Raw genomic sequence first — 24,675 nt, 5'->3', positions numbered from 1 at the left:
TATTGTTATTAATGACAATTTTCTCTTTAAAGAAATTTGAAGAGTAAATTTATATTTTAATGAAGAAAAATTGAAGAAATGGAACGATAAGAAAATAGAACTTGACAAAAGATGGGTAGAAATCTTTCGGCATTTTAGAGTAGAACATATCCCACATGAAAATTTAAAAGTTTTAATAGAAATTTCCTTATGTTGTCCAGGCACTAATGCTGCTGTTGAAAGGGTATTTTCACTAGGGAATGATTATTGGAGCAGTGAGAAGTCGCAACTTTCTGTAAAAACATTATCTGCCGTCTTAACAGTCAAATTTAATATGCAAAATGAAAGTTGTTCGGATGTGGATACATTATTAGACGAACATCCTCATTTGGGTAAAAAAATATGTTTTTAAAAACAAAAAATTAAATACTTTATTTTTATGCTGAATACTTTTTTTTGAACCATTTAGAAATACTTTATGTAAAGCCTGAAAAGGTGGCAACCCTTATTATGATTGTCCTTCAACGTGGTCATTATAAGCGAATTTCTTCGGTTTAAAACTAAATAGCTTTGCGCATTACCCAAAAGTTGGTTAAAGCAAGCGGTACCGTAATGGCTGTCTACAAACTGGTACGGGATAGACATTTGTTCAACGCATTAGCTCATAATTCCCTAAACAGTGTTTAAGCAATATCGTGGCTTTGCCCTTTGATACATAGACGACGCAATCCGGACGCACACCCTGATGTCCCTGTATGTCTATGTACTTTGGGCATTTACGACCGAATTGTATTGTTGTTCTTAACAGTGACAGAGCGCGATTAGTTCAACCCCGAAACCGCGGATTTGCTTCGATATACGACATAAAGTTCACCTGTGACACACTGTAAATGCGTCAACGAAACCTATAAATTTTATCTGTAGATAGTAGTTTTAGATACTTCATTGTCTCAATTCTTTTATCAGTTTTTTGCAGTTGAAACCACAAAACGAATGGTTTTTAAAGTAATCACGCCGAGTTGTACGTTGTAGTTCAAAACTGGGGCTGTAGGCACCTCTTAGTGCGTCTCAATATTCAATTTTGATGTCCCATTTTCTTTTTGACGTGACAACGTCTTATAATTCGATGGAGCCGGGCTGCACGCACGAAAAAACATGACTCATGCGGCGTTACCTCGCTCTGAGGCGTTCCATTTAAGGCTTGAAGTGCAAGCGAGAGCGCGGAACGAGCGACAAAGAGGCACAATCGGCCTCCGCGTTCGGCAGCGTTCGACATCTGTCTCTCTCCTACTTGAGTGAGCGATGCGTCCGCGTGGACAGCTGCTATACAATAATACATTTCCATTTACCTCCTTCTCTATATCCATACAAAATATCTATCAAACAAATAAAATTAAAATTTTCTTTTGAAAAGGGAAACCATTCCATCAGTATTTTCTTATGACGTTGTCACGTTCAACTATCGTCAGTAAACAGAGTACAGAGAACCGATTTTTTTTGTTTATAAAAGATCGGTGCAGCACAAAAATGCTTCTGAAAAAATAAAGTACGGGTACGAAACATGGACAGTGGGGGCGACGGAAAAGAAAAGGTTAGAAGCGTTCGAAATGTGATGATACAGGCGAACGATGAGGATACCATGGATAGAGAATAGGCGAGATAGGTTGGTAGGGCATCTTCTCAGGCATGAAGGTCTAGTCAGAGACATATTAGAGGCAGAAACGGGAGTTAGGAGGGGTTGAGGGAGGCCTAGATTAGATTACTGTTTGTAAATAGTTAAGGATATGGGATGTTCTAGTTATAGAAAAATGTGAAGATTAGCTCAGGATAGGAAAGATTGGAGGTGCGTTTCCAACCAGTCTTAAGACTGACGACCTTATGATGATGATGATGAAAGTTGAAATTGCATTTAAATTTATTCTTTTAAATAAACATGTTTTCTAAAAAATAGAATTAATTGGTTCACGCTAGCTACTATTGGATTTTATAAATTTTTGTTCTTTGACAATGCAACTTTTAACATATTTTTTATTAAGTTAAATAACTTGACAATTAAGGAAGGGTTTTAACCTAGCTTTGGATTGCCTACATGGAAAAACGGTTAACGTGACGACACGTGGTAGATATTATACATCGTCTTGTTTCAGGGCTTCTGTTTCAAATAGCTGTAATAAACATATCAAGAAGTCCCCAACCGTGTATTTCACCGAAAACCACATTTCTCTAATTACTACACATTCAGGACAAAATATGACACATAAATTTCAAACAAATGTACTTATCGTCCGACACTGTCTAAAACCAAATGTATCTTTTCCTAAAGTACAAATATTTCTTAAAATTAAAATGTATAAGTATAAGGTGTACCTATCCAGCCAAATACAGATTTAGTTTTTATATTGGAGAGGTTCAATAAAACTTTTTTTATTTTTCAAGTTTGTATTAGTATCGGAATGAATTTCAGTATTTCGTCGTAAATATATACCTACAGAGGGAGGTTGAATATTAAATATTTATTTTGATTTTGGAATTGTCTCCGTCACCATTTCATCTGATACAAATTTCAACCAGTTTTTATTTGGGTATCTCAAATGACCGACAAAAATATCAGTTATATTCAGTTGTTCAAAGGGGGAAGGGTCATGATACTTCTTCATCATAAGGTCATCTGTCCTATGTGTAGTTGGGCCTCCACTCTTTCGTATCTTGAACTAATTTTCGCATTTCCCTAAAACGAGATCATCCCACATCCTTAACCATTTGTAAACAATAATCTACAATAATCTAGGTCTACATATACTTTTCTTAACTCCCATTTCTCGTTACAGTATGTCTCGAACTAGTCCTTCATGCCTAAGAAGGTGTTCTACCAGCTAGTGTTGCCAGGTCCGATTTGTTTTAAATCGGGGCAGAAGGTAAAACAAATCGGGATTTAGGGTTGTAGATCGGGACAAACAAAAAAACAACGTTTTTTAAATTAAACTTTTATTTATTGCGTTTCGAAACTAACATTGCAAGTAGGCCTATGTCAGAATTTAATTCTACGTAATAATAGTCAGACTTGTTGGACTAGTAGAAATTTAAAAATAGGTAATACGTAATTTTTCATTTATTCTAATAATAATGGGTTTTTAATAAATTTATTGATTTATCGGAACATTTAGCCTCCCGATCAGGTGCAAATCGGGACGCGTCCTCAGACCCTGAAAATCGGGGCGTCCCGCGCAAATCGGGACACCTGGCAATCCTACTACCAGCCTATAGTTGAGACGTTCAAAATTGGCATAGTCCGCAATAAAACTGTCACATTTGTACGCCTACTTTTGCTCAAGACAGACGCTGTAGGGAGTATCGCAAACATAGAAAAGAGATGCTAGGTAGGAATTGCAGCGGACACTAATAATGAAAAAGGAATAACATTACACCAATTAATGTATAATAGAAACAGATGCAGATAAGCAAAATTTGAGCATGTTGCCAGCATCGGATTCTAAAGAAAGTTCAACATTCTTAGGTATCTAGAAAAACATAATTCCAACCAGGCAGCTATAAAGCCGACCCTGATCTTTTGCCTACCTAAGCAACCCCTAACTTACTGTTACTCAGTTAACTCTTCAGTTTGCCTGTACTATCCATGAAGCATTTCCTAACTTAACAAAGGCGTGTTCAAAACGCAGCTAATGACCAAGTACAGTCCCAAGTGGAAACAAGAAAGAAGATACGTCCATTCTCACAGATAATTTATTGCGAACTTTGCCAATTTTAATCGTCCCTACTTATATCTCGGCTTTTTCTTATTGACTTCCATAGTGCCCTCTGTACTCCGACTGTTTCTGATACCTCCCCGTTTCTATAGGGTTGTTCGGAAAGTCATTTCGTTTTTTGTTGTGGAAATGAAAGACAGTTTTCGTATAATAAACAAATACTTTATTAAATTATATATTGACCGTTCTGGTCCAACACCTTTTGCCATCTTTCTGGTAGTAGCATAATTCCACGCTCATAAAATTTTTGGTCTTTGCTGGCAAAAAACTGATCGAGGAGGTTTTTGACCTCCTCATTTGAGGTGAAGGTTTTACCGTCTAAAAAATTTTGGAGTGACCGGAACAAATAATAATCCGATGGTGCCAGGTCTGGAGAATATGGTGGGTGTAGCATTGTATCCCATTCAAGCTGTAAAAGCTTTTGGCGAGTGACCAAACTTGTGTGAGGTCTCGCGTTGTCTTGGTGAAACACTACACCTTTCCTGTTGATTAGTTCTGACCTTTTCTGTTGAAGTGCATCATTCAGTTTGTCCAGCTGATGACAGTAGACTTCCGAATTAATCGTTGTGTTATCCGGTAAAAGCTCAAAAAAAACGATTCCTTTAAAATCCCACCAAACAGACAGCATCACCTTTTTTTGGTGAATATCGGCTTTGGAAATGGTTTGAGCCGGTTCATCTTTTTTGCTCCATGACCTCTTGCGTTTGACGTTGTTGTATACAACCCATTTTTCGTCCCCAGTGATGATGCGCTTCAAAAACGGATCATTTTCGTGACGTTTGAGAAGCGAATCGCAGACGTCAATGCGGCGACACAGATTTCTCTCTGTGAGAACATGGGGAACCCATACATCGAGCTTCGAGGATAATCCCAGGCCTTTCAAGTGGTCATAAACTGTTGAATTTGATAAATTTAACCTCAATCCGATCTCACGTGTTGTTATTCGCCGGTTCACATCAACTAATGCCTTTATCGCGTCTTTATCAGCTTCAACCGGCCTTCCCGAACGTGGTGCATCTTCGACATCAAAATTGCCGGATCGAAATTTAGCGAACCAGTTCTGGCACTGGCGTACTGTCAACACACCTTCTCCATACACATCAGTCAATTTCTTTCTGGCTTGAACAGCATTTTTACCCTTTCTGTAGTAAAACAGTAAGATATGTCGAAAATGCTGCTTATCGCTCTCCATATTTAAAAGGGCACCAACCAAAAACTACTGCGTAGAATTAATTGGAATTTTTCACACACAAGCCTTGCTATATGAGCTCTCAAAGCATATAAAAATTATACGACTTAAATGTGAAGTTGGGTGCAAAAGAATACAATTAAATCCTCTGTCGGGAGAAAACGAAATGACTTTCCGAACAACCCGATAGCTTTCTCTATTCATGGTATCTTCATCAATCGCCTGTAACACTACATTTAGTTGTATCCTTTTTCCGTTGCACCTACCGTCCACGTTTCGCACCCGTACATACACCTTTAACAATCTTGTTCGACTAACCGTTCGCTAACATAGAAATAACTTCTTTTTATTTTCTTCTTCTAAATTCGTCTCCTATCTTTATATTCACTCTTTCACTTTCATTTCTTTTTGATACCTAGTATTCTAAATATCGTTTTTAACTAAGTATCAGTTAAAGTAATTAATTATTATTATAGATAGTATCGTGGAGCTGACCGCGTACCTATTGGTTATAGTTAAGATTTATAATAACTGGTCCTTAGTGGAAGGACGTTTTATTTTTCGTTGTGCGATGAAAGAGGACATTCTGAATGATTGATATTTGCGATTGAGGCGGCGCATCGGCTATAATAAAATAGCTAGTGGTCCAAGTCGCGCTATAAAACATATAATACTTTGTGCAAAACGATAAAAAAAGCCTGAATTGCCGATTCCATTATCTGACGTGCAGTAAATTTCGCGTAGGTTGCGGCAGGATAATAAAACACATCCACGTCATTAAAGGGGGGTTATTAGCGCTGAGATATTGATAAGTTTCTGAAGTTGCTCCGTCCCCATAAATTACATTTATTTCTTTAGTTTGACGCACAGTTAATCATTTTGTTTATGCAAGCGAATTTCGCTTCGGGTTTCTCTAAATCACGACCGATACGCGGTACGCGACGCGACGCGCCACGATACGATATGACTCTCGATCGAACACAACCGGAACTTTGTTTCGTTCCTCACTTGATCTAATACTTACTCTAGGGGTTCTTTTCATCTTATTCGTACCACTGCCAGTTATATAATTAGTAGACTACAATTATCGTAACTATTACATACCCATAGTTTATTTTTCTTCTCGTTCTCCTCCATATGAATCTTAATCACCGACGGATGATACGTAATAAAGAGCACAGGGGCACTTAATCATCTGTGCCCGCTTATATCCTACTGTTTTAGAATATATAAAATACAGAACTAATATTCTAATATTAATATTATACATAAAGAATTATGAATGCGGTCAGCACAGTATTACGTAAATGAAAGTTAGTATCAGCAATTTCTTATGCTGAAGTGTACAATGTGTTGCATACCTATTTACAAACAATTGCTTTAAATTTTAATCATTGATTGCTATACATCTATTAAAAAACCATAATGGCCGACATCAGTGACAATGCGACAACAATTGAAAAAGAATGATGGCCGACAGCTGCAACAATTAGAAAAGAATGATGGCCGACACTACGTCATAGTGGAGTAATAAAAATAACCGGGGGCAAGGGGAAGAACTAGTCGTCTGTAATATAATAATTACTTTCGATATGTCAGAAAATAAAATCGTGTTGGCAATTGAGTCAATACAAATTCAAGATACGCTGATGAAGTTCTTTTATAATGAAGTCACAGGAACCATTGTTGATTCGTGTAGATACAATGAACGAAATTATCTACCCACAATTCAGTAGAGGGTTTGCCTGAATCAATTTCACTGTATATTCCGAGAAATTTTGAAATTGAACATATCCGGCCGACTAAGAAAATTCACTTTTTCAAATTTTGTCCATAAAAAGTTCATTTTTCGAATCAAATTTTTATATTTTCCTGTATAGATTCAATGTAAATGCAATTTTTTGAAAATCCTGGAACCAAGGACATATGTTCTCGGTGGGCTTCAGCCATCTGGCAACCCTAGTGTACATACTTGAATTTTGAAAATAGATATTAGAGTTGAAAACTATTGAAATAAATTAAAATTAATAATTAGAAAGAGCATTTAAAAAAGAAAATATGTAATTAGTTAAATAAAATCTGTAGAAATATGTAGTACGATCAGAAAACGGTGTTTTTGTTCGTCCCATACGTTTGTGAAGGGCCAAATTAAATTACCGATAGGGGTTGTATGCGACTCCGTGTGTGCGTTTCATCAGCCGTTATAGCTTGATGACATAATAATTCATCTTGATAAAATTATCGGTACGACGCCATCCTTTCGTAAATAGATCATTTCGCCATTTTGTGGTGCTGACATTTTATCAATAACTGCATGCACTTCCTAGAAATATGATCGGTTACTTAGTTAAAACCAATAAATCACTTTACATACTGCAACACTATTATTGAAAGATTGGATTTTGCGTCATCATCGACATAGTCTGTACGAGTCAATCCAAAACTTAATGGCAATTGCACCTTGCAATACGCGATATTACCAAATACAGAAATTTGTGTTCTTTGATTCTTACTGTCAGGCTTCCACCGCTTTGCTTCGAACGCATAAATCGTTTTTATGTTGCCTTTCTGTTGTTATCAAAAATTATTGTTTCTTTGTGATTTATTTATTTACTTTTTATATGTACTTAAATAATAATTAATAACTTTCTTGGATTTTAAGGAAAGATCATCTCAGTTATTATTTCGCGAGATATTTTCGAGCCGAAAAAATGTTATTCGTCACATGACTGTGGATGGTATGTAACGTGTAACTTGTACGAAAATAAAAATGAAAACATCTTTCGAAAAGCACATAATCATCGATCAGCACGACGATACGTATCGCTTTTTCCAACTCGTCATCGACGGGATAATAAAATTTTATTGAATAAATGCATCAAGTCGTCGATGATTGGTAGGGACGAAGCTGTCCGACATTTTTCACTGTAGACTTATAAATAATACACGTATATAATATACCGGTATTTACATATGTACTGAGAAATAATGAGATTTTCAATCGTGAATCAGAGACTTTGGTTTCCATTAACATAGGATTTGAAGATTTGACCCTTTCAAATGCATACCTATTATAAATATGTACAAGGTAAATTTAGCAAGATGAAAATACTCTGGTTGTTTCACTACTACTACTACAACAGATTATTTATTATTATCATCATAAGGTCGTCAGTCCTAAGATTGATTGGACACGCACCTCCACTCATTCCTATCCTGGGCTAATCTTCGCATTTCCCTAAAACTGAACAATCCAAATCCTTAACTATTTACGTATAGCTAATCTAGGTCTACCTCTACCCCTCCTAACTCCCCTTTCTGTCTCTAATATGTCTCTATCTAGACCTTTATGCCTGAGAAGATGTCCTACTAAGCTATCTCGCTTATTGACTTCCATAGAGCCCTGTGTTCTCCTATTCTTTCTAATACCTCTTCATTTCTAACCTTCTCTATCCACGGTATCCTCATCATTTGCCTAAAACACCACATTTCGAACGCTTCTAACCTTCTCTTTTCCACCGCGCCCACCGTCCATGTACCCGTACAGCGCCGTGCTCCAAACATACGTACATCATTAACAATCTTTTTCGAATTTCTAAATTAACCGTTCGCGAGCATAGAAGTGACTTCTTTTTATTACAGATTATTATATTCGAAATATGATAGGTGTAAGGCACCGTATTGAAATTAAAATATCATTAACCTGTACCGTAATATAATCAATTAGGCATTCTATGGAGGTCTTCGGCTCGAGGGGCAGTTTTTACGCGGAACACGGGGAAATTCATTTTCTAAGGAGTAGTGAAAGCGATTTTTAAATAGGGCGGTAATGTTGCTCCTTCTTTCCTAAAATCAGGGAAAAGTATTGTACATTCAGCAGGGGTACCATCAACAATAATTTGCCAAAATAGTGAGTCTTAAATCTCATCATGGTAAAGGTCTAGATGATGGCCCCACCCCCAAAGGGGATGGGGTGAGGGGGATCGAAAAAGGAGGTCTCCCCGACCACTGTGCCATAAAAATTTCGTGGCGGTCTCACCCCCATAAAAAATTATGGGGGTTCAAAGTTAATAAATATGCCAATTTTTATACATTTCTAGGCATGTAAAAATTCATATAGTCATTCTTAAACAATATTCAAAGGTAAAACTAATGAAAAATACATAAAAATATTGAGAAAATTGTATAAAACATTATTTAAATATCATTATCAATAGGGTAGGTTAGGTTAGGATAACCTAAGTTATCGAGTTTTGTTCAAGTGACCACCCTCTTTCGATCCCCCACCTCCACCCGCTTGAAAATAATTTTTTTATTGAATTTTATTTGAATTATAGTGTGAAAATTGTCAAAATAATCTACTTTCAACCCCCATAACGTTTTATGTGGGTGAGACCGCCGCAAATTTTTAATGAGGTTTTACTCAGGTGACCACCCTCTTTCGATCCCCCCGAACCCCATCCCCTTGGGGGGTGGAGGCCATCTTCTAACCCCCATAACTTTTTATGGGGGTGAGACCGCCACGAACTTTTTATGGTGCAGTGGTGGGGGAGACCTCCTCTTTCGATCCCACCATCCCCCACCCTCGAATGGTGTGGGGGCCATCATCTAGACATTTACCCTCATCATTTATGTCACCGATCTTGTAGTTTACATTCATCTGCTTGTTTTTATTTGTGCAATGGTACAGAACGAGCAGAGGTTATAATTTTTTGCAACTCGCTGTTTGTTGACGATACACCCCGTATAGCTCGTTCGCCGTCCATACGGAATCCACCTGAAATTAATTCAAGCATTCGTTGTACGCTTTTACAGTGTTTATTCGTTTTAATTATCATAAATCACGTTATTTACGGCGATGAAATTCACTATAAACAAATCCGAAATGTCCCCGAAAACGATTGCCGTCTCGCCAGGCCAGTTTTCAATAAATATTATTGGTCGGCGTCCGTTGAAGAGATCGTGACATAAATGAAGACCAACTTAAGAAACGTTCGACTGCTTTATGAACACGTCAGAAAATTAACACCAGAGCCAAGTCTCCAGTGGCGCACCCATACCTGTATATATGTATACCTACCGATTCACGATAAATCTTCTGTTCTTGAATTAAATGTAAATTAAAGAGAGAAAAAAAGCTACAGACTAATAACCCGGTTTAGCTCTGACAACTCGATCGAAATAATGTTAGGAAAATATGATGATCAGCAAACTGTCAAGACGAAAAACTCAGTAAAGACGTGGGAAGATTTTTTTTTCTTTTTTATGCTCGATACACAGCTGAATTACGACAAATAAATAACTATTTCCAAAAAATCTTAACGCAAAGATTTCCGACTTCAGTATAGGGTCCGATTCGGATCAGGATTGTCTGAAGACTGAACAGATATATAAATCAAGCTTCCTAATCCGGATATGATTAAATATCATCACGCAATATATGATCCGCACAGGACATGTCTAAAAGATCTATACTGGATCCGTTTTATAGATCCATGCGGGATCCATTTCAAAGATCCATGTCCAATTCATTCAACAGATCCGTTCCCGATCCTACCGATCCATGTCAAGTCCGTTTAAAGGAGCAGTATTAATTTTATTTTTACATATTCATCATCATAAGGAGTGGCTGGACACGCACCTCCACTCTTTCCTATCCTGAGCTAATTTCTGCATTTCCCCAAAACAGTAATCTAATCTAGGTCTGCATCTACTCCTCTTAACTTCTGTTTCTGCCTCTAATATGTCTCTGACTAGACCTTCATGTCTGAGAAGATGTCCTACTAACCCATCTCGCCTATTTCTTATTGACTTCCATGGAGTCCACTGTTCTCTTATTCATCCTAATACCTCTTCATTTCTAACCTTCTCTACCCACGGTATCCTCATCATTCGCCTGTAAAACCACATTACATACACCGCGCCCACCGTCCATATTTTGCCACACGCTCAAAACATACACCTTTAACAATCTTTTTCGAATTTATAAATTAACCGTACGCGAGCATAGAAGTGACTTATTTTTATTGAAAGGTACTACTCGATCCTGCGCTACCCTCTGCTTTGTATCCCTACTCGTCCTGACTTATCTGACTTCCTAGATACCTAAAATCAGCCACTTCTTCTAATTTTTCATCTCCTATCTTTATATTCGCTCTTTCCCTACTTTTTCTTCCATTACATAGCAGTATTTTTGTTTTACTTTTATTGATATCAAAATAATAATTTAGTTATAGCATTAATAATAAATTTATTGTTTGATAAGTAATATTATATCAGAATGGATCAGATAAAAAACTAAATTCTGTATTATGATCCAGTTCAGGACATCAAATACAATCTTGCTTTAAACAACGTACGGAAACCGTAATAAGATTCGTACTTAGTATTAGATTCTGATAAGGAACTGATCAGGTGACTGCATCAAAGGATAGACTACTAAACTTTAATCGGAAACTGATTAAATAGCCAGATCAAGGGAAAGGATACTGTATGCTAATTAGTATCTGATCGGGTGACTATACCAACGGAAGGAGTAATGTATCTGATCAAGAACTGATCAGATGGCCGTATTACTGAAATATTATCTGTATCTGGATAATCTGGGTTCCCTAAACTAATTTCCAATCGGGTTGAAAAGTGTCTCCATTAATTTTAAGGTTTCCTTTAAGAAAATCATAAAGTGAAAAATACTGCAATTTATAAATTGCCAAATTGTTTAGGGACTCAATATTACAATTTTCATGTTTGTAATTTCTTGTACTGAAATTACTTTTGGAAAAAAATAAAATTTCGTACGTAACAAATAACTTTAAATAAAGACATTTTTGAAATCAATAATCAATAACAAAATTTGTAAGTACATACATAAATATGCCATTCGTTTTCTGTTTTATTAGGTCCATTCTCCAGCAGCACATGACTCGTCACACGGGAAAGTTGTACAGATGTCCCCGAGAAAACTGTGTCTTTTCAGCACGGACTCCGGGAGAATTAAAACCCCATTTAGTAACGCACGAAGAGAAAAAACCTTTCAGTTGCGAATTGTGCGATTACAAGGGAAAAACGAAGCAACAGTTACTTAGGTATGTTGATAATATATATGTAGTCAAATAATAGTTGTATAAGAGTTAAGTGTGTAATAACGTAAAAGTATTTTTAAATATGGCGAACTTCCGGTTATACCGGAAATGCACAGTGTTTTAAATGGAATCCCCTACTTTCTATTGCATTTTTGAATTCACCATAAAAAACAATGTCAGTTTATTAAAATCTATTGGACCTGGGTCGCACCGTTCTGGAGTTATTTCACGTTTCTTGGAAAACTTGACCTTTGTAGTGTTTGGTGCCGTTTTAAATAAGTCAAAACGAAAGCAGTTGGAGGGTTGCGGTTTTGATATTCCGTTTCTAAAAGAAATTGCCTATCATCTGTGGGTATTAGATAGATACGAACATTATACATAGTATGGTATTGGCAGATTTTTTGATAGCTTAACAAGATTTAGGCCAAGTTTCAACATCTCTTTCAAACCGCTATTATTATCTGATAAAACTTAATACTTATTAGAGCCATTAGAGGTGAGTTTTCATGTTTTAAGACAGTTTTTATTTGTTAAAAATGTAACAACTATCGGGAACGGAGTATACATTGGTCGGTTTCTATAAAATTCACCACGATTCTCGTTATTTCACGAACAAACGGTGAAATAGTCGTGTTAGCCGTCATGTAGATACCTATGTGGCGTTTCAAATGCTACGATGTTTTTGTTTTTCCAAATGGCTCCTGTACATTCAATGCAGGGGCGTAATAAATTGGCTTGTTCCAATTATTTGCGGGAACCCCCCATTGTTTACAACACACCTCTTACTGACCCATCGTTTACATAAATTTCATGCATTTTGTTGGTCAGTGATACAGGGACGTATTCAGTGTTTTTTCGTATGGGCCAAAGGTTGATCACATCATTTTAGATTTTAAATTGTATAAAAAAAGGAGAGAGGGCTTCATAGGATTTGTACATTTAGAAAAAGCTTTTGACAATGTTAAATAGGACAAGATGTTAAAAATACTTAAAAATGTAGGGATGAGTTACAAAGATAGAAGAGTAATAGTTAGTTTGTATAAAGAGCAACAGGCAGTTATAGAGATGGGGCAGCAACGTAAAAAGAAGTAAATATTAGGAAGGGAGTCAGACAGGGATGCACACTGTCACCGCTACTTTTTAATCTATACATCGAAGACGCGATCAACATCATTAAAGACAGTACAACTGTAGGGATAGATATACAGAGGCAAACGATTAGTATGCTTAGATTTTCAGGTGATATAGCAGTATTAGCATCATCGTATTAATAAGAGTAGGAGAACAAAGTCAATAAGAAATAGGCGAGATAGGTTAGTAGGACACCTTCTCAGGTATGAAGGTCTAGTCAGAGACATATTAGAGGCAGAAACGGAAGTTAGGAGGGGTAGAGGTAGACCTAGATTAGATTACTGTTCGCAGATAGTTAAGGATGTGGGTTGTTGTAGTTTTAAAGAAATGCGAAGATTAGCTCAGGATAGGAAAGAGTGGAGGTACATGTCCAACCAGTCTTAGGACTGACGACCTTGTGATGATGATGTAACCCAAGTCGTCCCAAATACCATAAATTCCGCAAACATGAGAATGTAAAACCACTATTAGTATATACAGTGGATTTCGGGCATAATGACGACGAAAGCACCACTGTAATTTCGTCGTTATATCCGAAAGTCGTTGCAAGCAGAGGTAAAGCGATATAGAGATATATGGATTTTGTACTAAAGTATGCTTTAAATTCAAGAGACTTACATTTAACGTCGTAATTTTTGTGTGATCTTTCCGAAAATTTGTTTTAAACAAAAAATTTCAGTTAATTTTTGACATTATGAATAATGCCTGATATATTAGTCTTTAAATATTAAACTCCAATCTTTTCCTACCACCGTTTTTTGAAAACTTTTAATAGCAATTTCGGTCTTATTTGATCACTTCAGCACGTCTTATAGTTTTAATAATTCAGTGGATACCTTAGTAAAAGGCCCTTGTCTAACATTTGAAATTCCTACTTCAGTTAACAGCAAATATCAGTAGGTAGATGGCAGTCTCGAAATTAGAAAAAGTTTGTGTTTGTTCTGAGTTGCTAGTTTCGCAAAGAAACATAGTTGCATTGCTTTGTTTTTCGTTTTTATCGCTTTATTCATTACCCACGCCACTGCTTTTAATGATACCATTGTACTTGGAGTAGTACCTACCTCGAGAATAAGGACCAACGTTCAGGATACGTAGCTAAACTACTGCCTCTGTAGATATGTACGATATATGTATACACATACACACCTATCTGCCCAATAATACATTAAGACCATTTTCGGAAAGCTGGAGTCTGATACCAGCCCAGCGTACGGTCGTCGCGTCACTTGCCGATAAAGTGCAAAAGACGAAGACGGCGACGATCTGCGACGTTTCGTCCGATTTCCGAGCAGATAAGCATTAATTACACGAGGCGGTGGCCGGTGCTCCGCGGCTGTCAATTAGCCGCACACACCGTAGTGTTTGTTTAATTTATCTGGTCAAGAGCGTTTGTGAGCGCTGAGTTATTGTAGGTGGCTGGGTTTCGCATAGGGACCGGTACGGTGACGGCGAGTGGCTCCGTACCGGTACGACCGTGGTACCTACTGCGGGCCATTTCTATTCGCGAAATATGGGATTGAAAACATGTATATTATTTTATTGTTAAATATACGAAATAATCAACGTTTTTAGCGAAATAATTAATCTTATCAGATAATTGTAGTTACTTGATACAATGTTTATCATTACCATAAGGTCGTTAATAGTATGACTGGTTCGACACGCACTTCCACTCCTTCCGATCCCAAGCTAATCTTCGTATTTTTCTAAAACTATAGAACATCCCGCATCCTTAACTATTTGTGAACAATACTCTAATCTAGATCTACCTCTACCTACTACTCTTAACACCTATTTCTACTCCTAACTAGCCCTTCACGTCTGAGACGATGTCCTACCAACCTATAGCGCCCATATCTCTGTTCTTCTACATGCTGTTTCTAATACCTTGTCATTTCTAACCTTCTCTATCCACGGTATATCCTAAACATTCGCATGTAGTAATTAATTTTTAAGTTTAACATCTTGTCCCATTTAACAATGCCAAAAGCTTTTGTTGTTTTAGTATTTACGAGTGTAACCCATCTAGATCTGTTGCCTTACAATTCTTTAAGTTTTTTAATGCTGAATCAAACTCTTCCTTCATTATGGAGTATCCTAGAGCTCACCCATCTCCACACTATCTTCATTCTCTAATGCATTTCCTAACTCTTAAAATGCGTTTCTGTAAATATTTTTTCCACTTATCTTCATTTTCTATGCGATGTTAAATAAAATATTTTTTTGCAACCATATCACAGCAGCCAATTAATTAATTAATTAACAATTTTTAATAATAAACTATTATTAGAAGTCTTTAATTTGTTCTTGTTGGAATAAAGGTTTTAGCATCATCTTATTGCAGAAATTAACAAAGTGCCAATTAAATTTTGAAGTGTCTATTTTCAGTAGACTTTCTATTTATTCAGCGAGTTTAGAGCATTCAGTTCGAACGGCGTTTAATACATAATTGACATTCTAAAGTAATTATCGGCTTGCTTACTTACTATCTACATGTTGTTACTTGTTTATGCTTATAGACATCTAACTCTGCACGACTCGCACAAGAAATTCCACTGTTCGCAGTGTTCTTTTTCGACTCGATTTGCATCTCACCTGAGGAGACACCTGAGACTTCATACCGGCGCCAAACCGTTCACGTGTCCACATTGCGAATACAAATGCAACACTTTGGTAAGTTTCTGTTTTAATTATTTGGGTACGGAGGGTGATTGATTGTATAGGTAAATGGGTGATTTCAAATTTAAATATAACTTCGTGGTTTCTAATCATATCTCACATCAAACCATAAACTGATCCTAAATCGTTCAAAACAATACTCTCTTTTACGTGTAATTGATAATTAATTGAATGTAAGCAATTGGACATGGTTAATTTAAGCAGTCCAGTGACGAAAAAGTTGGACGACTGAGAACTAAAGAAGTAAATTGTTCTCTTGTTTTTTGAGTAAGACGTGTTTCTAATGGTGCCCCCTTATATCGCCTTAGGCCTTACGCGTACTTATACATTAAAAAAATCAAACTTAGTAAATATAAATCTAAAGTGAAATGTAGAATAGTTTTACTAAGCGAGTACTTTTAAATTAAGTTTATTTATTTCTTATTAGTACTAAGCATCGCTAAATTTTCTAAAATTTGGTGAAAACCGCACCTAAATCGGTTAACAAATAATCGAGTTATCATTTTTTAAAGTTTTCTTGCTTTAATTTTAATAAGTGGCGCCTAGTATTGTTTACATCACATATCTTTAAGTGCAGGTGCACCGAATTTGACCTACATATTAACCGATTGCAAATGGTCGCCGAAGTAAGAGCCAATCAGGTGCATCTATTTGCATGGAGTCGGTTTATTACTATTAAACGCGCTTACGTAAGTTAGTCACCCTCGATGCTTTGAAGGATGTACTTCGATGCAACAAACTTTAGATTATAATTACGTAAAAAATCTACAGTATTTGTTTTTCTCGTTAAAATTCACTGCTTGTTATTAATAACAATTTCAACCATTAATAGAGCATCAATGAATACGTAAATTGGTTTAAATATGATTGGGTTATAAATTATTATCTTTATAATGAACATATATCTAATTATCAATGATTTTTAAAAAGGTTCGTACATTTTAGTACATATACACGATACACAATTTGTCTAATAAAGTTACGATGTTTGAACTTACTTCCTTGCGAAATATTGTTGAATAAATTTAGGATTGAATAATTTCTTTAAATATAATGTATCGCATTTCATGTATGGATACGTTGTAATACTTATTCACTGAATAACTAACTCTCGTAGTAGTGTAGATTTTTCTAATAATTGTTTTTTTATGGATAATTTTAGGAAAATCTACGAAGACATATCCTGTCAACAACCAAACACGCTGGGAAATATATATACGAGTGTAGATTTTGCAACATTTTTCAGACAAATTTTGCAAAGGATTACAAGGTTCATCTAGTCAGCGCACATTCCGATAAATTTGTTTCGACAAATGAAGCTATCACATACATTGCGGGTATTTATCAATCGGAAAATGACACATCATCGTTTCACGTCGTTTTGGACGACCCAAAGGGCCAGGGGTAAATAAATATTTTATTTGATAAATCTATATTTTCCTGTTTTAAAGACAGTGGCGGGAATAAGTATTTTTTGGGAACTTCTTCGCGCCGCCACTGTTAAAACAGTGCCAATTATTTTAGATCAAAAGCGACCTGTATCGCTCTCTGCAATGCAGTAGACGAACTATTAGAGACAGAAGAAAAGATTAAGATTTCTGTACCAACTCGAATCATAAACTTCAAATTTAAATAAGTTCTTACTACGTTCTTAAAATTCAAAATTTCCGTAAAAGTAACACAATCTCATTATTACTTAGCTATTTTGAAATTCATTTACGTCAAAATTATTTCACCCAAGTTTGCGCCAGTTTACAAGTGAAAAAAAAAACAAATTTATTATATTTTTATGATTAATTTTTAAATCAAAAAGTATTGAATAAAGCTTATTACTCATTGCAGATGCATGTAGTACGAGTAGTTAACGCTTGGTTTCATTAGAATAGTTTTTTGCCTTCTTTAAACGTTATCAAAAATAACTTATGATTTTTACAGCTCTGCTGAGAAAGAATCCCTTCAAGAAAGTACGCAATCAGTTTCACAACAAACTTGTGGAACCAACGATTTGGGACCTGCTATACTTTTAACATCAGTGTCTGGACAAGATGCGAATGAGCATAAAATTCAAGATGAACTTTTTTCCATGTTTATTGTATCCAAGGACGTCGTAAGGGTTGAAAATATGACTGAATCATGGATAATGGAAGAAAATTATGACGTCGAAGAAGCCGGCGTTTTAATACCTTTCCAATCAGAAGGAGACTCGTTATTTAACGAACATTTTTAATTTTATTAGATAATTAGGAACTAAGTTGAATTGCATTCTTTTTGTAAGTCGTGCTTACATACAATAGGACAATATTTTTAGGATAAGTAAATATATTAATCTTTTTATAATGTATTAAATTTAAACACCCTTAATTAATTTATTTTATTTATTTGTAAACCCTATAAAAATTACTAATACAACAGTACAATTTCTAATACTGACATCATGCAATCAGTACTAATAAAAAGTCTTTACGGACAGTGCTGATCATACTAAAAATCAATATCCATTAAAAATATATCATTACTAAACGCATTACTATCTTCTCCATTCTTATCTCTTTTATCACTGGAATTACTTTCGTTTTCACTTAGACCTGTGCCTTCTGATGAACTCTCGTTTTCGTTAGAACCAATTTGATCTTTCTTCTCCTCGTTTTCTGATAATTCACTTTCGCTATGTTTCTTTTCGTGAGCTCGTTTTTTCGCCTTTGCCTTGCGCTGGTTCTTTCTTCTTTGCCCCAATATACTCGAATTTGATCTAAAAAACGAAAAAATTAGTAATTAGTATAATAATAGAACTAAGATCAAATTTTTATACAGTAAGACAGGGAATCTCTGCCCTAAGGTAAAAGTGAGATAATTTAAGGTTTAGACACCCTTTCAGGGGCTCTCATGGAATTACTAATTATGATCTTACAACTCGTTTCTGATGTATAAAATTTGAATTGTATTTTTAATCATTTACTGACCTAAATACTTGTTTTGATACTACATCATTGAACCTGACAGTCTTCTTAAGACTGGTAGACACCTGCTGATGTTCTTCCGGGATGGCCGAATCTATGCTGTGACAATTTTCGACTGAGGAAGTCAACATCACTTCGTCGATGCTGGACTCGGACATGCTCCTGCTGAAAGAGCGTCGAACGAGGTTCTTCAGGATTCCTTTGTTATAAGGGCTGTAACTATAACTAAGTTCGTCTCCACTGGACTCACAAAATCCTGCAATATCAATAGCCTTGCTCGGCATGTTGTCACTAACATCACCGTCCGTCATCCTCTGTTTCCTCTGATTTTTCCAATTAGACTGCTTTCCTTTGGATTTACTCTTTTTCCTCTCCTTTCTTAATTCGCCAGAACTCTCATCTTCTGACTGGTCAGTACTCACCAGCAAGGATGGTTTTGGATTTGTTGGTGCATCATAGTCATCACTGTCCTTTTTCTCCTGACCAGCAAATTTACTTGTAGAACATACATTGTTATCTAGATAATGTTCAGTGAGGTTGTTGCTGTCAGTTCCCACAAGGAAGGACTCAATAAATTTATCACAATGTTTAACTGGAATTTGTACTTCAACATTGTTATCCCAGACTTCAGTGACAATAGTTTCAAAGTCAATTACAGCATCTATCGGTCTGAAATAAAATGCATAGTGTAAAGGAAAAAATCCTGAGCTTACTGACGTGAATTTTAAATGAACTGCTTTCAGGTCGTTCTGGAAAGTCTTAATGAGTGACGAATCGGTAACGTTCTTAACATTTAATGTAAAAGCGAACGTGTCATCAAAAAGATGAACAGTGAAGTCTGGCAGGAGGTATGAAATACTGGGATCTAAAAAGACATTTTCCAAAGACATCTCTTCTTTATTTAAATCATTATTAGTCTGTTCACTATCACTTATTTGAGTACCATCGTTCATTTCTGTAACTAATCGTTCATTTTCTTCTGCTGGACTCGATGACACAAAGGAGGCATGATCGCTTTCTATCCCACTGTCTTCACGACAAATTTCCGTAAACGTTACCCCCGAATTCCTTTTCACTGGTAATGTGACTATTAGTTTCTTTTTGTCTTTCTCAAACTTTGCATTTCCCAAACTTTCTACAACTTCATAAGGTAAATTTAAATCTAATTTGTACTTTGCTGGTTTTTCACTTATTAATTGAAGACTTTTTTCGTTAACATCTAGAACAACATCAGAAGCTGATTTCAACAGTGGAAGAATAATTTCTACCACAAGTTCTTTGGGTATTGCAGAGTTCATTTTTGCTGTCTTGTGTTCTATAAATTGTTCTAATTCTATGTGGCTACGGTGCTTAATATTATATTTTGGGATTGTATACTTGGACTGATTTTGTAAATTATTATTAGGAATATTAATGGTTTTCGGTTTTGTTTCTGCTGAAGGGGGTTTATATGGACAACCCCCGTCAGAAAACAATTTATCCATAAATTCCCTGTCTTCTGGATTAACGGATGATGAATTAGAAGGTTTCCTCATAACAGCAGAATAGGGCCTGCCTTTGTACTGCATTTTAGGAAATTTTAAATTCTTTCTATCTAACTTAACATTAAAATTTGACTCGATTGTCTCACAAGCCATATTATTTAGCATATCTTTAAATGTTTTGGTTTTCTGGGCTAATTCTAATGTACTGGGATGACAGACAAAATCATAAACTTTACATAGTTTTCCCTGTTTGTCGACGTCGTCTCGTGGGGGTGTTAAGGAATGGGGTACCTGCCACTGATATCCTCTAGAACCATCTTCAACTGAAGGATTTGAAGTTGGCTTTTTAATTAAATCATTGGAGCATATATTAACGAATACTTTTTTCTCGCCATCAGCACTTGTTTTCAACACATAACCGGCATTAGGTTTTAAAAATGTAACGTCAACACCTCGTTGTTTCTCCAATTCGATGATTTCTTGTTCGTAAATTCTCTGATTTTCGGGGCTCTGCACTTCTTCCACATAATCTATAAGCATTTTCCTAAATTCCTTATTTTTCAGGGCATCTCCAAACTTTTCAACTTCTTCCTTGGTCAACTGAAGGCTTTTTAAAGACTCTGTTATATTAGCCATTACCGCCGAATAACAATAACACAGGCACTATCCGTTACGCAAGAGTTTTTATAAATAAAATATACTGCGCAGTAAAATGATAAGAAAAGTTTAAAATACTATTATTAATATTATAATTAATCTTGAGCTTTCCGGCACGTCAGGAAAATAAACAGACGTCCCACGTAATTGACAAGTCGTTCTGGATTTTTCCACAGTTTACGTAGATATGATCAGCTGTTAATTGTCAAAAATATGCCGCACGTTTACCTGTAGTTTTTACCGGTAATATTAATTGGTAAGAAATTATTTTTGATAATAAATTAACGAGTTTGCACACTCTTCAAGGGCACAAATATTTAGTAAACATTGATGTCTACTTATACAGAAATAAAACTATAAAAGCATTTTTAAGTCAGTCAAAATCCTTTTTTACCTTTCTGTTTATTTAATTATTTAGAAACTATTATCTCCTCGTTTTCTGATAATTANAATGAAAAAATATTTACATTCCTATCTAAATTAATTTTAATATATTTCAGGATCACTCAAAAAATCAGCAGAACAATGGACATGTGGCTACTTTCTACCCTACATTTATTGGAAATTTTAAATTTTTACTTGCCTTCCAGTGATTCAGTGTATAATATTGTATTCTTATTACCCATTAATTAATATTCAATAAAATTTTGAACTAAACGTCTGTTTTATTTGTTACTAAACTACAAAAATTAAAATAATTAAAGTATAAATAATGCAGAAAACTAAAGAACTGTAATAAAAAGAAATAAGAAAAATAAAATATATATTACAAAATCTTTATATTATATAAATACGAAATGATTGCAGAATACACATAAAAAGTAAAATAACATATAAAAACGGTAAAATTAAAAAATTGTTGGTATTAAATAGATAATAATCGTGATAAGAAACTGTTCTAAAGCCGTTTTTTAATGTACAATATATTAAATGCTTTAAATGTTATTTTCAATTTTGGTGAAGGCGCCGGACACGGCTAAATATTGAAACTTGCGATTTCAGTGTAAAGTTAAAATTTCGGATTTTTGTATTAGGATAGCATAAGTCAAGAAAGGTATCCCCCATTAGGGTTTTTTCAATCTAGAGGTTGGTTTCGAAAATTAAGTTGGCTCTACTGTTGATGTTATGACAATTAATAAATGTAAACAAACAAGAGAAGACGAAGGCAATTATAAAGTATTTAAATAATTTGTTTGCAGAGTTAAAATTTATACTAAAAGAAAGAGTCGAATTTTCTGATTTTGGTGATGAATTTGCTTCTCAATTGATTCTTTAGTTAGTTTGCAGTGGTGTGTTTCATATTTAGAGGTTATATTATCTACATGAATTGAAAACAAAATTAAAAAGGAACGTGTGCCGACTATAATTATGCTTGAAATGTATTATCTGGTGCCTAGAGATGTGTTGGTTTTATGTGTTATGTCCTGTTCGTTAGCGTTATATAGCATTTGAGATGTATACTGTAAATATTCAGATAAGAAATTATAGTGCTACTTTTTCAGTAATAGTACAAATACAACTAGTAAAACTTATCTTTGCTGCTATTACTATGTGATTTTTTTACTTACTTGATGTAACAAAGTTAGTACTTGTAGATGTTTAACTCTTCCAGGTCTCCATTTTACATTGAAAAAGCGTAAGTTGAATATCCTTAATTGTAGCAATCAGAGTGCAGATGTTTTCTAATTATGTGTGTGATTGTGTACAGAATGCCAAAAGTTAAGATACATTTCTTGCAAATGTTTAATAAAACATTTATTATGAGTGTGTAAGTTTGTAAACGCATTTATGATTGCCTTGTAGTAGTGAAGTTGACATAGCAACAAAATGTTCTTTTATGGAAATCTGTTAAAGGATAACTAATTAAAATTAATACAATTTTATAGTAACACGGAAAGTAAATACATTTGAAAAGGCTGCAACAACATATAGAAAGAACCCAATTTCTAAAAAAGGTCTAAAATGTCTTAATACCAAATCGATTAGGATTTAACATTTTATAACTCCATGTCAACAAAACAACAACAAATGCAATCTGAATTTATAAAACTTTTATTGTAAAAAAATGTCCACATTTTGCTACATAGACTCCTGCAAGTGGAAAAATAATATTGATATCATATTTTGTATCTAAATATTGTTTGTTGTTGTATTGTCGTAAATCTTATTTATATATAAAACTTAAATAGCTTACATTTTAGAAAGACAAAAAAACAACAAAAACTTTAAAAGGCTTATTAATTAAATACATTACAAGATATACTGCAATAAACATAACAAAATAAAATCACAAAACAAAAGAAATTGAACATTTATGATTAACAAGCATTAATTAACATAGTTCTAACAAATATTGTTTGATTATTAAATTAAGATAACATATAAACGCTGGTGTTTTCTTTTTTCTTTTTAATAATTTTTCATTTAAAACATGCAGTAAATAATATCCAAACATAACGATAAACATCCATTTCAATTTTACTTATTCATATAAAAACAAAGTAAATATTGATATATGAAATTAATAAATTTTAAACAGAGCTGAGCAAAAACTTTAGTGCTTTGTGCTTTAGATCTTTTTAGGGTTTAAAAGCACTGTCTTCAAGCCCTTTCGTGAACAAGTAGTTGGAGTTTGATTGACAAATGACTTTATAAAAGTGATTTGTAATTTGTATTTAAATTCTATTTATAAAAAAAGAATTAATTGAATCATGGATATTAAAATGCTGTATCACATGCACTCGGTGGCTGATTCCAAAAATATTGACCAAGCATGTGTATTTTCTAGTTATAACAATCTTTCTTCCCCACTATATCGTAATACTAAAAACTATTATGTATTTTATTGCAAATTAATGTTTTAAAATAAAAAAAAATAGACACGAAAATGGATAACTATTACCATTTATGGACATTAGAGCCGGTAATTCAATGTTGGAAAAGCTGGACGGTGTGCACCGTCCATTTCAGGAGCTAATCGATTGGAACGGAGAAGTTGATGACTAGAACCCCCTATTTGTTCTCCACATTCTGGACACTTACTCACTTCCATAGCTCCACCACATTCGCCGATGGCATACGGATGCCCATTAGGACATGCGAACCAATGCCCCTGTCTCATTTGCATAGCGGTAATTATTTGACGTTTTTCTTCATCTGTTATAACGGTTGCTCCGTTTATCGCTTTATTGAGTAACTGTAAAGATTCTTTGGATTTATTATCACAATTATCAGACCATCTTTTACAAATAAACACATTATTATGGGCGGATTTAAAGGCACTTTGAACGTTAGCTAGTGATTTTGAATTTTTAAAATGAGTCGACTTCTCAATTTGAGCCAACTGTATAATTCGATTAAATCGCGTGATTTCTAAGTCAAAATCCAAACGAGTTTGATCAGACATGCGTTCAGCTTCGAATACTCTTTTAAATAGAAAGTATGCGTAATCGTCGTAAACACCTTCTAACATTATTTTGGCATCTGCTATCTTCTGCATTATTAGTTTGATTACATTTATTTTTGCCTCTATTGAATCTAATGACATAGCCGTTATGTTGTTTCGTCGACCTCGTCGATTAGGTAGTAAAGACTCTTCTAATTCTCGAAGAAGGTTTTCTTTAACCAACTGTCTTGTATCTAATATCAATAAAAAAAAAGCAATTAAGTTTTAAAACTACTTAAAGTTGTACACACATACAGATATAAATATAAATAATATTCAACACGATTGTTTATATTTAAATCTGTATG

The 24,675-nt window shown here is 34.7% G+C and overlaps 3 protein-coding genes and 1 long non-coding RNA gene across 6 annotated transcripts in view; 2 read left to right on the top strand and 2 right to left on the bottom strand.

The window, feature by feature from the left end:
* LOC108736210 (zinc finger protein 845) overlaps positions 1 to 18,179 on the top strand; it is a 69,624-nt gene extending 51,445 nt beyond the window's left edge. For both annotated transcript variants that reach the window (XM_025980341.1, XM_025980342.1), the window contains exons 4-7: positions 11,832 to 12,017; positions 15,665 to 15,818; positions 16,987 to 17,228; positions 17,760 to 18,179. In XM_025980341.1, coding sequence (XP_025836126.1) covers positions 11,832 to 12,017; positions 15,665 to 15,818; positions 16,987 to 17,228; positions 17,760 to 18,051 — 874 coding nt within the window. In that variant the 3' untranslated portion in view covers positions 18,052 to 18,179. The remainder of the gene's footprint in view (positions 1 to 11,831; positions 12,018 to 15,664; positions 15,819 to 16,986; positions 17,229 to 17,759) is intronic.
* A 16-nt stretch (positions 18,180 to 18,195) lies between these two features.
* LOC108736211 (protein kintoun) lies at positions 18,196 to 21,002 on the bottom strand. The gene is made up of 2 exons (XM_018468557.2): positions 18,785 to 21,002; positions 18,196 to 18,573 (listed from the first exon to the last, which is right to left on the bottom strand). The coding sequence occupies exons 1-2, from the start codon at positions 20,899 to 20,901 to the stop codon at positions 18,306 to 18,308; spliced, it is 2,385 nt and encodes a 794-aa protein (XP_018324059.1). The 5' UTR covers positions 20,902 to 21,002; the 3' UTR covers positions 18,196 to 18,305.
* Positions 21,003 to 21,047: 45 nt separating this feature from the next.
* On the top strand, positions 21,048 to 21,579 carry LOC112906373. The gene is made up of 2 exons (XR_003232300.1): positions 21,048 to 21,178; positions 21,423 to 21,579. It is a non-coding gene; the product is annotated as an uncharacterized LOC112906373 (long non-coding RNA).
* A 501-nt stretch (positions 21,580 to 22,080) lies between these two features.
* Positions 22,081 to 24,675, bottom strand: part of LOC108736207 (NFX1-type zinc finger-containing protein 1-like) — a 12,703-nt gene continuing 10,108 nt past the window's right edge. Inside the window, exon 10 of one of the 2 annotated variants that reach the window (XM_025980339.1) lies at positions 22,081 to 24,561. In XM_025980339.1, the coding sequence (XP_025836124.1) occupies positions 23,837 to 24,561 (725 nt within the window). In that variant the 3' untranslated portion in view covers positions 22,081 to 23,836. The remainder of the gene's footprint in view (positions 24,562 to 24,675) is intronic. The other variant, XM_025980340.1, reaches the window with a different exon arrangement.

Source organism: Agrilus planipennis, unplaced genomic scaffold (genome assembly GCF_000699045.2).
Source record: "Agrilus planipennis isolate EAB-ADULT unplaced genomic scaffold, Apla_2.0 scaffold114, whole genome shotgun sequence".
Classification (NCBI taxonomy): domain Eukaryota; kingdom Metazoa; phylum Arthropoda; class Insecta; order Coleoptera; family Buprestidae; genus Agrilus; species Agrilus planipennis.
The sequence above is the reverse complement of the archived record's forward strand: the minus strand, read 5'-3'. Positions and strand labels throughout refer to the sequence as shown.

Bases quoted from the DNA above. Each gene is read 5' to 3' on its own strand.
- LOC108736211 (XM_018468557.2), bottom strand. From the start codon at position 20,901: ATGGCTAATATAACAGAGTCTTTAAAAAGCCTTCAGTTGACCAAGGAA. The intron at 18,574-18,784 runs GTCAGTAAATGA...TTCGTTTTTTAG, and splicing joins GTATCAAAACAAGTATTTAG to ATCAAATTCGAGTATATTGG.